This window comes from Peromyscus leucopus, chromosome 14 (genome assembly GCF_004664715.2).
Source record: "Peromyscus leucopus breed LL Stock chromosome 14, UCI_PerLeu_2.1, whole genome shotgun sequence".
Lineage (NCBI taxonomy): Eukaryota > Metazoa > Chordata > Mammalia > Rodentia > Cricetidae > Peromyscus > Peromyscus leucopus.
The window spans coordinates 56,277,971-56,295,528 of NC_051075.1; the positions used below are offsets into that span (position 1 = coordinate 56,277,971).

The window sequence follows — 17,558 nt, forward strand, 5'->3', positions numbered from 1 at the left end:
GGTTAGTTAACATGCCTGAGTGAGCATGTGTGGAAGAGTCAAGATTTTCATCTGGGTCGACTTGAATCCAGAAGCTGCCATATACACTCTCTGTGTTGCAGGAGATGGAAGAACTAAAGAAGCCTATGTCTAGAGAGATGTCCATCACAGCACTTGATGGATTTCTTTCCTATGCCGCATTTTTCTCAGTCCTACCAAATGACGGGCATCTTCTCATCTAGGTCAACACCTTTCTTGATTTCCTGCTGTTCCTTAATATTCCTCTCTCTGGTGGGTCATACTGGAATTTTTTTTTTGGGCGGGGGGACTCCAATTTCTTTCCTCAGGAAATTGGCATATGAGGCCTGGCCCTTGGAAGTGTCTACTGCGTGTCAAGACTTTCCCAAAGTCCCTGTTCTATTGGTTGGGGGAGACTGCTGTAGCTGTACCCCTTATGGCTTAAGGTTGGGAAATGTTATTCTGCTAGAGATGTCTTCTGCCTGAAGGCTTAAACAGGTCAATAGAAGCTCAATGTGTCACTTTTAGTGTACCAGGAATGTGTCAATGAGCCAGCAGAGACATTAGTAATTCCAATCAGTGTTTCCTGAATGTTTACTATGTGCCTGGTTTTGCGCTAAACACTTTATATGGATCATCTCACTTCATCCTCACAACAGTCATATAAATTAGGGACAGTCAGTTCTGATATAATGCTTGTTTTGAAAATGCAAATTTGTTCCAATGCAATTGATGTATTAGGGAACGATGTGAGCATAGTAATTTTCTTCTGATTATACATGATTTTGTTCAGGAGAAGCACTAGGTGTTGTTAGCTGAACTGAGCTCAGCAAACAAGCTTCAAGTGAACTCCTGAAACAGGCTCACCTCAAACCTGAGCCAGTGATTTTATTTCCCATATGTGATATGAGTCCCACCTCATATCTGATGTTACAATTTCCTATGCAGTTGCAGGCGACTGTTTCTACCACTTCTCAAACTCTACTTTTGAGTGTTCTGTATCTATTGTCTTCATACATATTTCTTAACAAGGCATGAAACTGGTTCTTACTTTTTATTATGTACACTAATTTTGGTTAGTGTACCCTAAGTCTAGTTCCTGTGAGCCTGTGGATTTTACTTGTGTGACAGAGGAATGCAAAGATGGTTCTAGCAAACCTGACCGTGCTATTCCTATTTCCATATAGTAGAAAAAGAAGTTGGAACCAAGAAATTTGCCAAAGCGATTTTAAATAAGTAGCCAAGTCATGACTTGAGCAGACTGCCTTACCTCTATCTCTCTAAGACATCCACAGGAGGCTGTTTGTGTTGATCTCTGTCTACATAACATGTTGAATGACTCTTGTCAGCCAAACCTCTCATTCTTCAAACCAGAGCTGCTACAGATGCATAAAGGCCCTGAAGGTGTGTGGGTACAGCAGTGATCTGGATCATAAAGGTGCCCTTCTGGGTCCTTACTGTTTTTTTTTCCTGCACCCCACACTATTGTTGCCTCTCAGGTTGTCTGACACCCGTTTGCCACTGCTTGCTGCTTTGTCTTGAGAGCTAGAGTTACTATCATCACAGAGCAAAATCATGTAACACCGGAGCAGGAGGTTCAATAATAGATAAATGGGCTCTCGTTTCAGGGATGAAGTTCACTATAAGGCCCACCCTTCTGCGTTTGGGGAGTCTGGATAAAGCTCAGTCTGCAAGAGCTTCCTTGCTGCTGGAAGATCACTTTAGGACTTAGCTGAAAGAAATATTTCCATGTATGTGTGTTCTTGGAGAAGGGACAACCTTAAGCTTATTCTTTCTCAAGAGTAGGGGATGAGCTATGCCATTGGGGAGGTACAATCTTTGATTTTCTTCCTGATAGGTGGCCTGACATAATGCTCCACCAGTTTTCTGCTTTGATGTTTGAGGGCCTGTGAAAGAGCATACGTTGAAGCTGTACCTCCAGCACCATGAAGGCCCTGCTGTACATTTGTAGGGGATGCCCAGCCCTTGGAAGTCTGCACCTCTGCAGACAGCTTCTCCTTGGCAACTTCTTTAAAAAACAAAAAACAAGCTGTGTGTGTGTGTATGTGTGTCACATTGGGTGTTGTCCTTCAGGATCTATCCACTTTGCTTTGTGAGACAGGGTCTCCTACTGGGAACTAAGACTTGCCAGTTAGTCTAGACTGGTTGACCAGTAAGCTCCAGGAATCTGTTACCGTGCCTGACTTTTTGCATGGATCCTGGGAGTCGAACTCTAGTACTCATGCTGGCATGGCAAGCACTTTACCTATGAAACTGTCCCCTCGGTCCCTTGGCCACTTCTTAACAATAGAGCACATGTAATAGTGGGCTGGCCTGCTTTTGGAGAATGGCTCTTCGGAAGAGATCCATGTGGATTTGGGTAATTGGGCAAGAGATTCTGGATGTTCTGTGAGTCCTGGGCAGGTGGATCATGCCTTCAGTAGTAACAGGGGGGTTCCAGGACTGGGGCTCTAGTTGTTCACGCCAGGTTGAATTTATCTGCTTCCCCTGCCCTGGCTGATACCTGTATATCTGTGAACTGACCAGCACTTTTTACCTCATTTGTATCTTCCTGGGCCAATTGTTTTTTAAATGAAATGGTACATCTAAAGCGCATGGCACAGTGCCCAGCACACCGTAAATGCTGTGTACACGTGAACTTTATGATGTGTAGTGTTGCTTTTATCTCATTTTCTTCTTGTAGGCACCTTCTTTTTGGAGATAATGCTGCCAGCATGGTTAATGACACAGAGAGGAATCAATGACCAGACTGCCAGGATCTAGGATCTGGTTCTATAGACTGTTGACTTAGGGCTCATAGCTTAGTTACCTAAGCTTTCTGTCTATCTCCCTCTTAGCTGAGTGTGACAACAGCTAACCCTACTTCTTAGGGTTGTTGTAAAGTACCTGACACATAGAGACCCTCAGTCAGTATTAACTGGTAGTCTAATTTCCTTGATGCAGGTAAAGATAAGCATTGTGTATATATTTCCAGAAATCCTTTCTGAGGCCACACAGCAAGAAAACCAGACTGGGATGGAGCGACAGGTGTATCTAGCCCTTGTCTTGATGTTCCTGTTTCTGAAGCTAGGATCCCCAGTGCTTCCTCTGCTAGTGCCTGGAGTCCAGGTGTGGGGAAGCAGCCTTGGTCAGCAGGACCGACCCACTGAGACACGCACATAAATAGTGTGTATTATTTTTTTCTTGTGTTTGTGTAGGTGTGTGTGGTATGTGTGCCTATATACGTATATATGTGAGCATGTGTTTGGAGGTCAGGGGACAACTTCAGTGTTGATCCTTATGTTCAGCCTTATTTGAGGCAGGATTACTTTGCCATTTCCTTCAGCATACGGCAGGCTAGCTGACCTGCAAGCTTCCGGGGCCTCTCCTGTCTCTGCCTTCCATCTCATCTTAGGAGCACTGGGATTGCTGAGACGTGTTGCAGGTGCTTGACTTTTTACATGGGTTCTGGGGATTTGAACTCAGGTCCTCACCCTTGTGCTGTCAGTGCTTCCCCTGCTAAGCAATCTCCTTGGCATTGTATCGTTTTGGGGTGAATAAAAAGTGGGGGGCGAATTGTAGAAGCAAGGGCCATTGACAACCAGATGAAACAGTGTGCTCACCAGTGCCAGCCCTTGCTCAGCCACCCCCTGCTGTTTTATTTTCTCCCACTGCTGGGCCTGTAGTTTTCCAGAGTGCCACTGCATTTAAATCTGTATTCTATTTTCTCTCCTAGAAAATAGGTCAGACTCAAGGCAGAGTTCACCAGGTGGTGTCCCCTAAGGTTTGACTGTCCTTCAGGAGTCTGGCTGTGCATCCTACCTCTACTCCATGCTTTCCAAACCTCCTCTAGGGATGTGAGGGGGCATGGAAGAAGAAAGTAGGGGCATTTTGGACTCTTGGCTCTTAATATGATCTAGTCCAAATAAAGGGTGAGGTGGGAGGGAGCCTCTCCAGGGAGAGTCACATCTCCAAATGTAGCAGTGGTAGATGGAGGGTCTTTTCTTAAAGCCCCCCCCCAACAAATTGCTTCCTTGGAACTTGTGGCTGAAGCAGTTGCTGGACATGTTATCAGCATCCATGACTGCAGGTGGGAATGCCCTGATTTATTTCTCCTCTGCTTGTGATGCTGAAGAAAGTGGGTGGCAGTAAGGTTCAAATCCTTTTCTTCTTTTGCATCCCCTGGTTGGAGTTGGGAAGTCCTGGGGGAAGGGGGGCTTCAGACCAGGTCAGGAATAGTTTCCCTCAGGGTTTGTTCAGCCTTGAGTGGTTCCTGAGCACCTGTGACCTGCTGAGGACTGCAGGTTAAGGGAGCCAGTCCTCAGACCCCTTGTCCTCACAGTAGAAATAACCATCAGAGTGGGTCCTCCCTGCAGCCTTTTCAAGTGCTGTTTTCTTGCCTGGACAGTCTTCCTCAAGGATATGGTAAGACTCACCTTCTTCAGGTATCAGCCCAAATAGAACATTATTTCCTCTGAAATACCTCTTTAACAATCTTTTCTGACATAGGAAATCCTGCTACCATTTACCTTGTCTCTTCTTTCTTCATGATACTAATCACGATGTCATGTCACATTATACATGTGTGTTTGTATTGCTCGTGTCTCCTGTTTAAAACCCAAGGGTATTGCCTGTTTCATTCACTCATTGCCTGTATCTTCCATGTAGAAAATGTGGTGTGGCCTATAATTGGCACTCAGCTAATATGTATTGAGTGTGAATACAGGATTTCCATGGATACAGCTCACTAAGATAGATACTGTGAGGATCTCTGTTCGTAGAAGAGGAGATTGAGACTCAGAAATGCTGAGGCAATTGCCTGTAGATAGAAGGCAGAGCTGGGATTTGATTGTAGGCCATTAACCTTCCCCTATCCTACAAGAGGCCTTGTTTCCTCTTGTGTTGCCCTCATTATCAAGTATGGAGGCAGTGTGTATATGGTGACAAAGATGGAAGCTAGTACTATTTCCTAATAGTTCAGTGAAATTCCCTTGGAAGACTCTGATTGGTTGGGCCTGGGTCACATGTATGTTACTGGGGAAATTATGGGACAAGAAGATAGAAGATTCCCATGATCTGAGAGGAATCACAGGATTCCTATTAGAACAGTGGTAAGAGTAGGAGTCATCTTTACTAATCACATGGGTTCAAGGTGGAAACGGGGGTTCCCTAGAAGGCAGCTAGGGATTGTTATAAGAGAGACAACATAGATGTAGCCATGTTTCTCACTCTCTTCCAGTAGATATCCTCCCGCCTCCACCCATAGTCCCAAGGGACCCCCTTCTCATCTCCTGTCTCTACCACTTTTATTTTTATTTATTTATTTTTTTGGGCAAAGGGCTTTTAAGGCTGTAATTGTTGCCCTTCTGTGACGAGAAGACGTACTGTATTTTTGTGTATAGGATTACAACTGCCCTGAGTTGAAGTATGAGGGGGTAAAACAGAATAAATGATCATGGAATTTGTTTCAACCTCTGCTCCCACTCAAACCAGACTCCAAGCCCTTCTCACCTTACTTAGCACTGATGAGTGGGGTGAGGGATGGGGTGGGGGTGGGGCTTTCATCCTGGTTCATAAGTACAAGCATTGGACCTGAGTCACGGGCTTGCTTCCTATGGTCTCCTGATGGTTCCAGTGAACCATCTGGTCCATAAACGTTGGTAATTCCGTCTGTGGTGATTCAAAAGGATAACAATCAAAGCCGCTGCCATTTATACAGTGTTTGCCTGATACTAAGTGCTTTGCAAGCATTTAAGTCTCCTAACACCCCCATGGGGGAGGCTCTGTTTCCATTTTTATAGCTGAGGAAGATGAATTAGAGAGAAGCTCAGGGATTGGCCCAAGGCTGCAGAGCAAGCTGGGATGTGAGCTCACACCTGTCTGTCTCCAAGTTCAGGATTGTAATCACAGTGCCAAAGTGGCTAATAACTGACATCTAAAGACCATTGGGGTTCCAAGGGATTCTGTCTCACTGGTCCTGGGAGCCCTCACAGACTGTGTATGAACAACCGTGTTGACATTCTCACCAGAGATATCCTGTTTAATTAAGGGGTATTTTAATGAGACCACTATTCTAGGCAATCCATCAGTCACAATTAATGGCACCACTTAGTTATTCATGCAGCATCCTTTTCCTACCCACCTCTTCTATTTTACCTCCTTTCTTCCTCTCTCCCTCTCATCACTCCACCCCTAAATCTAACTTATCAGAAAACCTGAAAGGGGGCATGTCTAAGGAATGATTCAGAGTTCTCCAGACATGTCTTTGTGCATATATAGCTTCCAGAGATTGCAAGGCACAGGCTGGGTGAATCCTCAGCTGTTGCTCTGACTCTGTCCCTCCCAGATGCTAGGGTACAGCTCAGTCTGGCGAGAGCCTGGGTTTTCCTGGAGTAAGAGCCCTAAGGATGTCCTGTACAAATCTGATTGCGGTTGTTTCCTTATTGGCATGGAGAGCGTTACCTGTCTTGCCCTGGCAGAAGGTTAAGGCCACAGAGGATTAGTGGTGATCTACTCATGGGGTAACTGGGGGATTCCTACCCATCTTTACTGTGGCTTAAGGGTATTCCTTTAGCCTACAAATTAAACTGATCCTGTATGTCTTGAGAGATCTGGGCTTCAGTTGAATGAATGTTGAACTTGAAAGGACTCAGAGATGGAAAATTATTTTCTGAGTTCTGTCTCTGAACTGGCTGTGCAAACCTGGAATAATCTATCAGTACCTTTACTTTCCATCCTACCACCACCACCACCACCACCACCACCACCACCACCACAACAACAACAACAACAACAACAAATGAATAACAAACTAGATAAGCCTAAGGTCTTCCCAGATCCACTATCCAGTGATTCTAAGTGCACCCATTCAGAATTTCCTGATGGTCGGTGGTTTCCAAGTCAGCCTCTGCTTGCTTTGGCTGTAGATAATGCTGCTAAACTGGGTTTCTAACAGCCCCTCAGGCCATTTTCACTTAGGTTTCCCCTGTACAATTCTATTTCACAGCTGAGGGTGGGAGGATGACGGAGACATCCATTTTTGATGAAGATGATGGGAGTGAACTGTTCTGTGTGTTTTAAAAGTTCATTGGCTTAATTCATGTGTCAATCTTTCCAGGGCTCTGTGTTCAACTGCGGCTGACAAAAAGTGATTTGCACCAGGTCATTCTTGTCATTAGTGATCGGGTGAGAAGCAGGGAAACAGAGTTTCAATTTCTATGGCGAATGTTTGATTCACACACAATCTCACACACACGTTGCAGTCTGTGATGAAGAACGGTCACTGTGTTCTGCCATCCTCTGTCCTTCTGCCCTCCATGCTAACGAATGCTGCAGCTTGCTCTTAATGCTGATGTCTCTTTTTCTTTCTTCCTCAAGGGAGTGGTTAATTCGTTTTCCTCTCTGCTGGGAAACCTCACTTGACTCTGCGTCCAGTGTTTGGTATCTGGAAAAGAGGAGGATTTGCGTGGGTGTCAGTGTGCAGAAACCAATCAGAATATTTTAACCAATATTCTTATAGGATTCTAGGTTGCTTGGCTCTCTGGAGCCCTATCTGATTCCAGGATGATGTCTTTCCGGACAGATGCGGGGCATACCTCTTTTGCTACATGCACAGTGAAAAGGGAGCTTGGTTTCCTTGGCTTGCATGGGTGGTTTTTGGGTGAAGGTAGAAATGTGGGGGCTTGCATGACCTTTGTACTCATGCAAGAACACATGGTATTGTGTGTGGGTGCACTTCTAATGCTCTTCTTCATTTCTCTCTCCTCTCCTTTTCCTTTGCTTTGAAATTGCTGCCACAGATGTCAGTCAAGGTCCAGGTGAGTCTTTGTTCGCACAGCTGCTGTGGGAATTTGCCTTCTGCCAGACTGTGCATGGTTTGATTCTGAGTGACCCCCTTTCCCAGGGATTAAAAAAATCTTAGTATGTTGCATTTTCACTGATTTTTGGTTTAGAAGAAGAAATGCCTTGAAGTAAGGGTTTTTTGCTGGCTTTGAAGAACTATTTTAAAACCAATGGAATGTGTTTCCCTGGCTTAAGTGATTGCTTCCTTATGAATTCTGTGTGAATCAAAGAAGTGGAAAATTAACATTTTTGGAAAATATTTTTAAAAGGATTTTAGCTGTGTGCTATCCAATGCAATGAATACTTTTGCCTTGTTTTATAGCTATAACTTCCTATGGTTAAAAGCTGGCAATATGACCTATTCAACCCAGAAATTATATGGGTAAAGGAAGGTTTCTTTCTTCTAAAAAATTGCTATTTTCTACAATGACATTGATAATACTCTATTTATTAACCAGTTATGCAAGTAATACATGTTCACTATAAAAAAACAAAAAGAGGATTTGATTGGATTTTGCTATTGGGAACACAGTAGGCCCATCCTCGTGATAATTGTACACTTCTATTGAAAGTGCATGCTCACCCAAAGTCCTACTTTTAAGCTGTGCGTGCGTGCATGCGTGTGTGTGTGTGTGTGTGTGTGTGTGTGTGTGTGTGTGTGTGTGTTTGGGCATATACATATATATGAATATATAAGACCATAATAGAGGACCTAATCATTCATAGGTATGAAATGTGAGGTGATTTAGAATATTTTGACATCTATTCTAAACTAGCTAGAACTTTGAGTTAAGAATAACAGTTACAAGCCGGGCGGTGGTGGCGCACGCCTTTAATCCCAGCACTCGGGAGGCAGAGCCAGGCGGATCTCTGTGAGTTCGAGGCCAGCCTGGGCTACCAAGTGAGTTCCAGGAAAGGCGCAAAGCTACACAGAGAAACCCTGTCTCAAAAAACAAAAAAAAAAAAAAAAAAAAAAAAAAAAAAAAAAAAAGAATAACAGTTACAGACAGGAAGGGAGAGTATTTTCAATATCTTCATATTCACTTACTTAGTCCTTTTTTGTATTTAATCCTTAGAGAACAAATATAAGATAGGTATTGTTAAATACAATATGTGAGTATGTGAAATTTAGGGTCTGACAGGTTAAGTGGTCTTGCCAAAGGTCATAGAACTCATCAATGGTAGTCACTGAATCTAAGGCCAATTCACACTTTAATGTTATATGCTGGGATCATCACTGAAACTTCCCAGTGACTGAAGATCTTGTAAGTATTCCCTAATGGTATGATTGCCCACTTGTTTGTTTTTGCTTAGAGGTCATGTGACCTTTTCTCTACTGTCATCTCTTTCTCCAAATGAATATGTCCTCTCTTGTTTTTGAATACCTAAAATAATCACACATACTTTGGCAGGGTCCTTCTGATCATTGTTATAAACGGGATTACACATTGTAAGGGTACAATATAGTTATTCTCGTCAAATACAGAGGAAGTTTTTGTTGTTGTTGTTGTTGTTATTTTTCTGCCTAGCCTTCATCTTTATTTGAAGCACGGCATGGACAACACTTCCCACAAAGATACCACTAGGGCTGGAGTCGTCGCTTACTCACTGGGTAATGTGCTTGTTGTGTGAACATGAGGACCTGAGTTATAACCCCAGAACCAATATTTTAAAAAAAAATCTTGGTGCAGGGATGTACCTGGTGACCTTAGCACCCAGAGAGGTTAAGACTGCAGCTCCCTGGGCCTTCTGAGCTCATCAGCCTAGATTTCTTGGTTGGTTCCAGGCCAGTAAGATGCCCTATCTTTAAATAAATAAATAAATAAATAAATAAATAAATAAATAAATAAATAAATAGACATCTCAAAGAATGACACCCAAACATGTCTTCTGGCCCCCATACACATGCACACATGTCGACATGCACTTGCATGCACATGAACACATATCATTCACTCAACAAATATGTATTGTCAGGTAGTGGGGATGAAATGATAAACCAAGCAGAAGACAATCCCTGGTTTCATGTGTTTTTATTCTAAATGGGGGCAGGTACATGGATGCACATACATCTGTATAGGTGCATAGGTGCATGTATACACAGTACAGACATGTATTAATACGTATTGTAGCATGTGGCAACTGCTAAATGGTATGGAGAAAGTGGAATATTGTAAAGCAGAAATCACTAATTTATGGAGAGTGGACAAAGGAAGCCTCTCTGGTAGCAGGCTATTTAATCCAAGGATGTAAGGGACTGAGATCAACACCTCAGGTCTTGTTTGCAAGCTGACTGATGGCACAGATGTTTCCAAAGGTGGTCCATAGTTGTCCTGATGAGGAATGAGTGGGGTTGAGTCTCTCCTCCAGCCTGTGTCCGTGGGGAAACCCTTTTTCTGATTCTCACAAGGTCACCATATTGGTCCTGTGTGGAAGAGAATGATAGAGGGGACCAAAGGCCTTCCTTGATCTCTTCAAAGGGGTGGAGGTCTATGGCTGCCCCTTCTTTAGATAATAGCAACTGTTAATGCTCTCCTTCCCTGACACATCTCATTTAATGACCATTATCTCATTTTATTTTCTTAATAACCTTCTGAAGTATGTGGCCTGAGCCCCATTTTATTGCTGATTAAGTGGGGGTCCAGGGAGGTTAAGTGATGTGCTATACTCACCCAGTTATTGAATAGCAGGGCCAGGAGGGGATTCTAGCCTAAGCTTAAATTTTATGACCTTCACTTTGCCCTTGAAGTGTCTAGGAATGATCGCCAATCCTGTCACTCCTCCCGCCCCTTTATTTTGTTGTGGATTCTAAGCTTGAGGAAAACCTTTGGTTTAGATCCTTCAGTTGTGGCCATGGGTGTGGCAGGAGCTGGCCAGTACAGGCCAGGCCTGCTGGAGGTTAGTGGGTAGTCTTCCACCTTCTCTCAGCTCCTGGTCAGGCAACCTGGTGGCTCTGACACTCAAAGCCTTTAGTGGCTCTCTGATTCTTTTTTTCTTGCCCCCAGGAAGACATATTGGGTATTTTATGAGCTAATGTAACCGTTTATCCAGAGGCTGCTTGAAGACTATAAAAGGGATGATTGATTAATTGGTGAATTTTACATGCTGAGCACATTGGTTAGAAATAATCCTACTGTAAAATGTAGTTCAAGATAGGACTTGTGTGCAAAACCTTCCCCAGAATTCCAGAGACAGGCTGGGGACCCTTGACAGTGGGTCCTGGATACCTGGGTCAGAGGAGCAGGAAAGTTCCACTGGACTGCAACATGGGGTAAGTTGAAAGCCCCTCACCCCAGGCTAGGCAAGGGGATTCGGGATAATAAAAGCAACAGCAAGCATTTCTAGTACCACCTGCAGGTCTTGGGAAGATGACTGAGCCGTCTCCTGCATCTTTATGTTAACTCCTCTGGGTGGGCATTACTGTGTGCATTACTGTGTGCACTGCAAAGGAGAAACCTCGGGGAGTTCCAGTAATAGGCCAATGGTCACCTCCTGGCAGTGACTAGACCAGAACCTTAGAATTCAGATGCCATCCGAGTCTATGCTCTTGTTCTTCTAAAGCCCACACTTTCATAGTGGTCCTGTGGGCCAGCATCATCTCTTACTTGTGTCCGTACCACTGTATCCATGCATAGTACATAGCACATAGAACCTACTCAGTGTTTATTGGACAGAAGGAGTGACCATAAACACAGAGGCAATCTGACTATGGGGTCCTAGACACAGTAGAGCTTGAGGGTGTATTGCTCAAGGAGCACAGACATTATAGCTAAGGAAAACTGAACCCCTCCCCCAAAGGGAAAGGATCTCTCCAAAGATATATACCTCGTGTATTTTCTGGAAGGGATCCTGTCAGGTCTTTTCATCCACTTTTGCTCACTGGGATTTATCACTGGTCTCCTTGGATAGCTTGTCAGTAGGCGGGGCCATCCCTGCTCTCCCTCAACCTTCTCCCCTGTCTGAATGTTCCAGAACTCTCTGCTAAGAGAGGGAGGAAGCACTTGGGATGTAAAGAGAGGGGATAGTAGTGGAAAAAGCCCTCCTTTCTACACCCCTCTTTTGGCACCCCTTGCTCCCACCTAAGGGCTGTTTATGATGCTCTCTGTCAGCCTCTCCCCTCAGAAGGGATAATTTCTCAGGCTCTGTCTGCTGATTAGAGCTGGAATTTCAATGAATAACTGTGACCTTGTGGATGTGCCCTAGTTATTCACAGGCCCAGTGAGGAAATAGGCCTCTTGCTCTGTCCATCAGGACTCAGGCAAGCGCAGAAGGAGGGGCTGCTGTCTGCAGGGGCCCCTCAGAAGCCTAGTCTCCTGCTTCCAAAAGAACTAACAGTGGAGCTTGTGCCTTCCATTGTCTGCTGACCCTTGACCTCTGCCCCTCATTGCCTTTCCACTTCAGTGTAAGTCAGCCAGGGGACCTAGTTATCTGTCCCGAGCATTGCCTTGTCTCCAGGGAGTCACTCAGTCCAGGCGAGGAATGATGATGTGCTCCTGTGGTCAGGAGACAGCATCTAACATGTGTGACTCAGGCCTGAGGCCACCAAGGGGATGCTGTGGAAGGCCCATGTGTGGCAGTAGGACCAGCAGTACCGGCATTTTTTAAGAGCTCAGTATAAAAGCAGATGATCAGGGTCCACCTAGAGATGTTAAGGCAGAACCATCATTTTATCAAAGGCCCAGAGTGTCAATGAATTAACCTTTGACAAACACTGGCCTTGGATTTCCAGTCTCTCTTCCCTTTGGGAGCATCGGGGTTGTCTGCACTGTGGAAGTTGTGGTCCACCTTGCTGAAGTCTCGGTCTTCACCTCTCATGCTACATGCTGCATGGACCACCTGTTTGATCTTGTTCATAGGAGGAGCAGGATAGAGGAGATTAGGGATGGGGAAGAATGAGCATCCATCCACCACCAAGTGATCTCTGTGGACCACTTCTCAGGTGTGTTCTCGAACAGCAGCTTAGGTACTGCAGGGAAGACATCACAGGCTGGAGTGAGTTTGGCAAATGTCAAGGACCTTGACATGTCTCAGTGGTGAAGGACAACCAAAGACTAATTGGCAACACACAAACTTTGTGAAGTTTGGCTTTTACTGTTCATAAAGTTTTTATCTGAGCACATCTCTGCTCACTCCTCTCCTACAGTCTGGGTTGCTTGTGAGCTACAAAGCACGAACTGAGGAAACCCAGTATACCGTCTGGCCCTTTAAGGAAAGGCTTGGCTACCCTGGCTTACATAAAGCCCAAGACTCTGAGCCAGATGCTGGGGCTGACCTCTTGATTCTGCTAAAGCAATTGACCTGTTCACACTACTTTACCTTTGTGGGTTCTACTTTCTGTGTTGGTAAAATGGGGAGAATGAGGACGTTTAGCTCACGGGGCTACTTTAAAGACAGAGCTCCACATGTACTCTTTAGAACATGGATACACAGTAAGCAGTGTGCAACAGCTGCTCTGCTAAGTCTTGTTTGATCTTTGTAATAAAAATTTCTGTTTCATAGATGAACATTTACAAAGGCTAAAAAGCCCAAACTCAAGTAAACAATGTCTTCTTTTCCATTGTCTTGTTAATGTCCAGAGATATGCTCCCTGTGTCTGATGTACACCCTCTCCACACATATACCATATGCCCCCACCCCCTTCTGCACTCCTCTCTTTTGGGTCTTGATTTTCAAGCATCTAGTCTAGAGGTGTCTTTACATCCTATGTATGGCCATCAAGAAAGCCTTAGGATCACAGTAAAAGGGGACAAGGGGACTCACGTGTCAGGCCTCTACCACTTTACAGAAGAACCCTAGGCTCCAAGACACTATGCCCTTTACTCGAGGTCAGAAAGAGGTGTGGTAGACTCCAAGATTAAATCACATCTAAGGTTCCCTCTGCACAGTTCCTGCTGTATTCAGGATTTGTGTGCACTTGGCTAACAGTGTAGCCTTCCAGGGTAGCAGGTTTCTCCCCTTTATTGTGAAGGATTTGAGTCAGAGGAGCTTTCAGGCTCTGTCCATTGTGAGTGCTTATGACCAGATCATCTGATTGAGATACTGTGGAACTGAAAGAATGTCTTCCTATCACTAAGACTTAACAGTTCATGTCTTCAGCACTACTGGGAGCATATTTTGTCTCTTCTTTCCTATTCTTTTGGCTAATAGTCCCACTTGATTTTTCTCCTATTACCTCACTAGGAAAAATGCTTGGCATTGATTGAGCCAAGCACCGAAATGCTAAGTTTTGCATATATTATTTCATTCTTTAGACACCCCCATAACGTAGATGCTGTTACTAGGTGTATGTTACCTATGAACAAACTGACTCAAGTTAGTTAAGCCACAGCTGACAGTACATTCAAAGTTGGCAGAACACATTATAAGCTCTGATCTCTATGGTCCTGGAGACATCTTGAAGGGAATTCTATCAAAGCATACATGCCACCAACTTCACCCCTACTTATTACCGTGTGTTCCTAGCTTAGAGGGGTTCCAGTACTTGGCAGACACACTATAAATGCTTCCTGAGTGGCTGGAGAATGTGCACAACTCAGCCCACAGTTTTGTCCCATGATTTTATGGAAGTTGGCTTTTTATTGGGAGTCACTGTACGGCAGGTAGTAATTGAATCATTTTTTTATTCAGTGCTCTTCTTAGACCCAGCTTGGTGGGAGATCCAGGTTACAGAAAAATCCACCTCTGCTATGTGTAATTGAATTGGAAGGGGGCCCTTGGATGGGCCAACACTGCTTAATTTCTAATCAATTGCCCAATACAGGCCTTGGAAGACCCTCTTGGCTCCCATAGCTGTGATGAGTAAGGTACTAAGACTGCCTTCCTCTTTGGCTATATTAAAATCATGGCTTGATGTTTTCTCTCTAAGGACTTTTAAAATCTTTTCCTTTATTGCCTTAGAAAGGAAGATCCATGCTGGTAGTTGTGGAACATGCCTCTAATCCCAAACCAAAGGAGGTTGAGGCAGGGGGATCATGAGATCACAGCTAGCCTGGCCTACATAATCAGTCTGAGGTCAGACTATACCCTATGTCAAGACTCTGTTAAATGCAGGAAAGAAAGAAGAAAGGAAGGAAAAAAGGAAGGGAAAGAAGAGGAAAGGGAGGGAGATTAAAAAGGCACACCACACCACCACACCCACTGGATGATAGTTTTAGTCACATTCCATTTATCATTTCTGGAGGACAAGATGAGAATTAGAGAAATATCTACCGTGGTCTGAGCTCATCAGATACTCGTGGGGATGCTTCTTTGTTACTTCAATGACGAGAGGCACCAGAGGCATTTGGTAGTAAAGGACAATGAGTCCCAAGCATCCTGGGGTATATGGGAAAACCCATGCAGAGATTTGTGCTACTCAGAACACCATTGACGAGAATAGCACAGAACAGTTATTCTCAGGAGAAATGAGGCTATCGAACATCTACCTCACCCAGCTAAGTCACACAGCCTGTTCGTGGAGACCTCGTCAGGCTTTAGACCAGCTATGGAGGGCTCATAAGGACATAGGCTGTGCTGGCCAGATTGCTGGGCCAGGCCTCAGGAGGGGTGGGAGATGGAATGTAGCCCAGAGTCCAGGACAGTGAGTTCCCTTGTGGAGCAACTTTGCTGACTGTGAGCACAAATGGAAGACTCTGAGGATACAGTGGGCAGGGGTCCACTCGTGCTGCCAGCTTATTAGAGAAATGATGTTGGGCCTGGCTAGGTAGTGCATACATATAATTCAGGGCACTCGGCGGTGGGGGGAGGGGAGCGCTACGGCAAGAACATTGCCAGTTCAAGGCCAGCCTGAGCTATGTAGTAAGATGTCTCAAATCCATCCGTCAGTCAATCAAAATGTTGGTGAGATATGGGAGGGGTCAGAGAGGTGCCCTGAAGAGATCAGTCTTCTAAACAGTGACAGACATTATAGGTTTTCAAGCCGTGTGCTTTTTTGCATGTTGCTGCATGTGATCATCACAGTGTTCCTGGGGGCATGTTTTATAGGTGAGAGGTAGACAATTTAGAAAGAGGCGTAAAAAAGTTAACTTGCTCCACACCTTAGGATTTGAGTTAGAGCTGGGACTTGAGTTACACTTTGGATTACAGAGAGCAGAAGTTTGCAGAGCACCAAGATGGCCTGGAGAGTTAATAAAGGACAGCCAGCCTCATTACAGAAAGAGTTCTCCCAGGTGAGTCTGATAAGGCCAAAGTTAGAGAACTGCTGCTTGGAAGAAAGTCATGTGGACGATGAGGGGTGCGGAGCTTCACTCTTAAGCCTACAAGCACATGGATGTTAGAGGAAGGAGGGAGGCAGAAAGAGCAGGATGAGTGGCCCCCCTTTGTGTTCCTCCAATAGCATTTAGGACACCAGGAGGTATAGCTACCACCCTTACAATTTAGCCAGCTTTCCCTTTCCCACTGGGCCCCCACGGGCTCCTGTGGTGTAGGGAATATTGCATTCTTTGGGGAATCGAGACTTCTCTGTGATACATGCCCACTGCCTGCCGCACAATCTTGTTAGAATCAGTTTGTTTTGGATGGAAGGGACCTGATGGGTCACTAAGACTCTGGAGCAAAGTTTTAAATCCTTTGTGTAAAATTTTATTCAGACTTACTTTGAACCCCTTTGGCAATGAGCAGCACATTGATCCCTTGGTCTTTTCATTCTGTTCCAGCAGAGCAGAGTATTTGAGAGCCCTTTCTTATCCTCACTTGCTACAGCGTTCCACACCTGTGTGGCTTCCAGCCCTTGGAGACCCATGGAACAGATCTAATTACACTCCAAGTGTTTGAAGTCAAGGCTTTTTGTCTTTGAGGAGTTTCTTTTCTAAGGACTAAAACATCTCCAGTTTCTTTGGCCATTCTCATCTAAGGGTTTTATTCTTTCATCTAGATCATTGTTCCCTGAAAAATGAGCTTTTTTTTTTCTTTTCTCTACCTATTCTGAAGAAGGATGCCCACATAGCATACAGTACTATGGGCACGATTGGGATCAATTCATTACAGACATCTCCCTTCCCCTTGTTCTAGATTCTAGACCCATTCAGGGCAGCACCAAACTCTTTAGCTTTCCTTTTTATTGACTCTAGTGTTAAACAGAACTTGAAGTCAATGAAAACTGTACTATTTTTGTGTGCACTGCTAAGTCATTTTGCTCCCCTTCTGGACTTGCACAGTTGGTCTGTTTCACTTAGCATGGGGCCACCCTTTGATTCTGTTAAATCTGGCATACCACGATCTTTTTGGATGCTGTTCTTTCATTGGGAACATCAGCTGCTCTTTCTGGTCTTATGTTATTCGTGAATGAGAAGTGATTTCAGAGAAGTTCGTGACAGGGAGATCAAGGAGTTCTTCTGTTGTAGGATGAGTCTTTTCTAAAAGTCATTCCTGTTGCTCCTTTAACCCTTAGAAAAGCAGGGCTGCTTTTGTTTCTTTGCCATCTCTGGCATTCATTCATGAGGAAATCTCATCACTTCTAGCCTCTAACAGAAGAAATAGATCAGGAGAATGTTGTAAAGGTCTTTGACCCCGTGATTATGCCATGCCAAAGCTGTCAGTGACTCAGAGTCATGATTGGAAGCAGCACTTTCTGTCCCATCCAGTCACCATGCTATCAGAACAAGGTTGGCCCACAGGCAAACAATGATCATCTGATTCAGATACTGCCCTACAAAGGGCTGGATGATGAGGATTAAGTCATAGAAAGACAAAACTCAGAGGCAAGTGTCTAGTGGGTCCCT

At 44.5% G+C, this 17,558-nt stretch overlaps 1 protein-coding gene across 1 annotated transcript in view; it reads left to right on the top strand.

The window, feature by feature from the left end:
- Nrxn3 (neurexin 3) overlaps positions 1 to 17,558 on the top strand; it is a 1,620,870-nt gene that overhangs the window by 96,033 nt on the left and 1,507,279 nt on the right. The window contains 1 exon segment of the mRNA XM_037210977.1: positions 7,797 to 7,814. Coding sequence (XP_037066872.1) covers positions 7,797 to 7,814 — 18 coding nt within the window.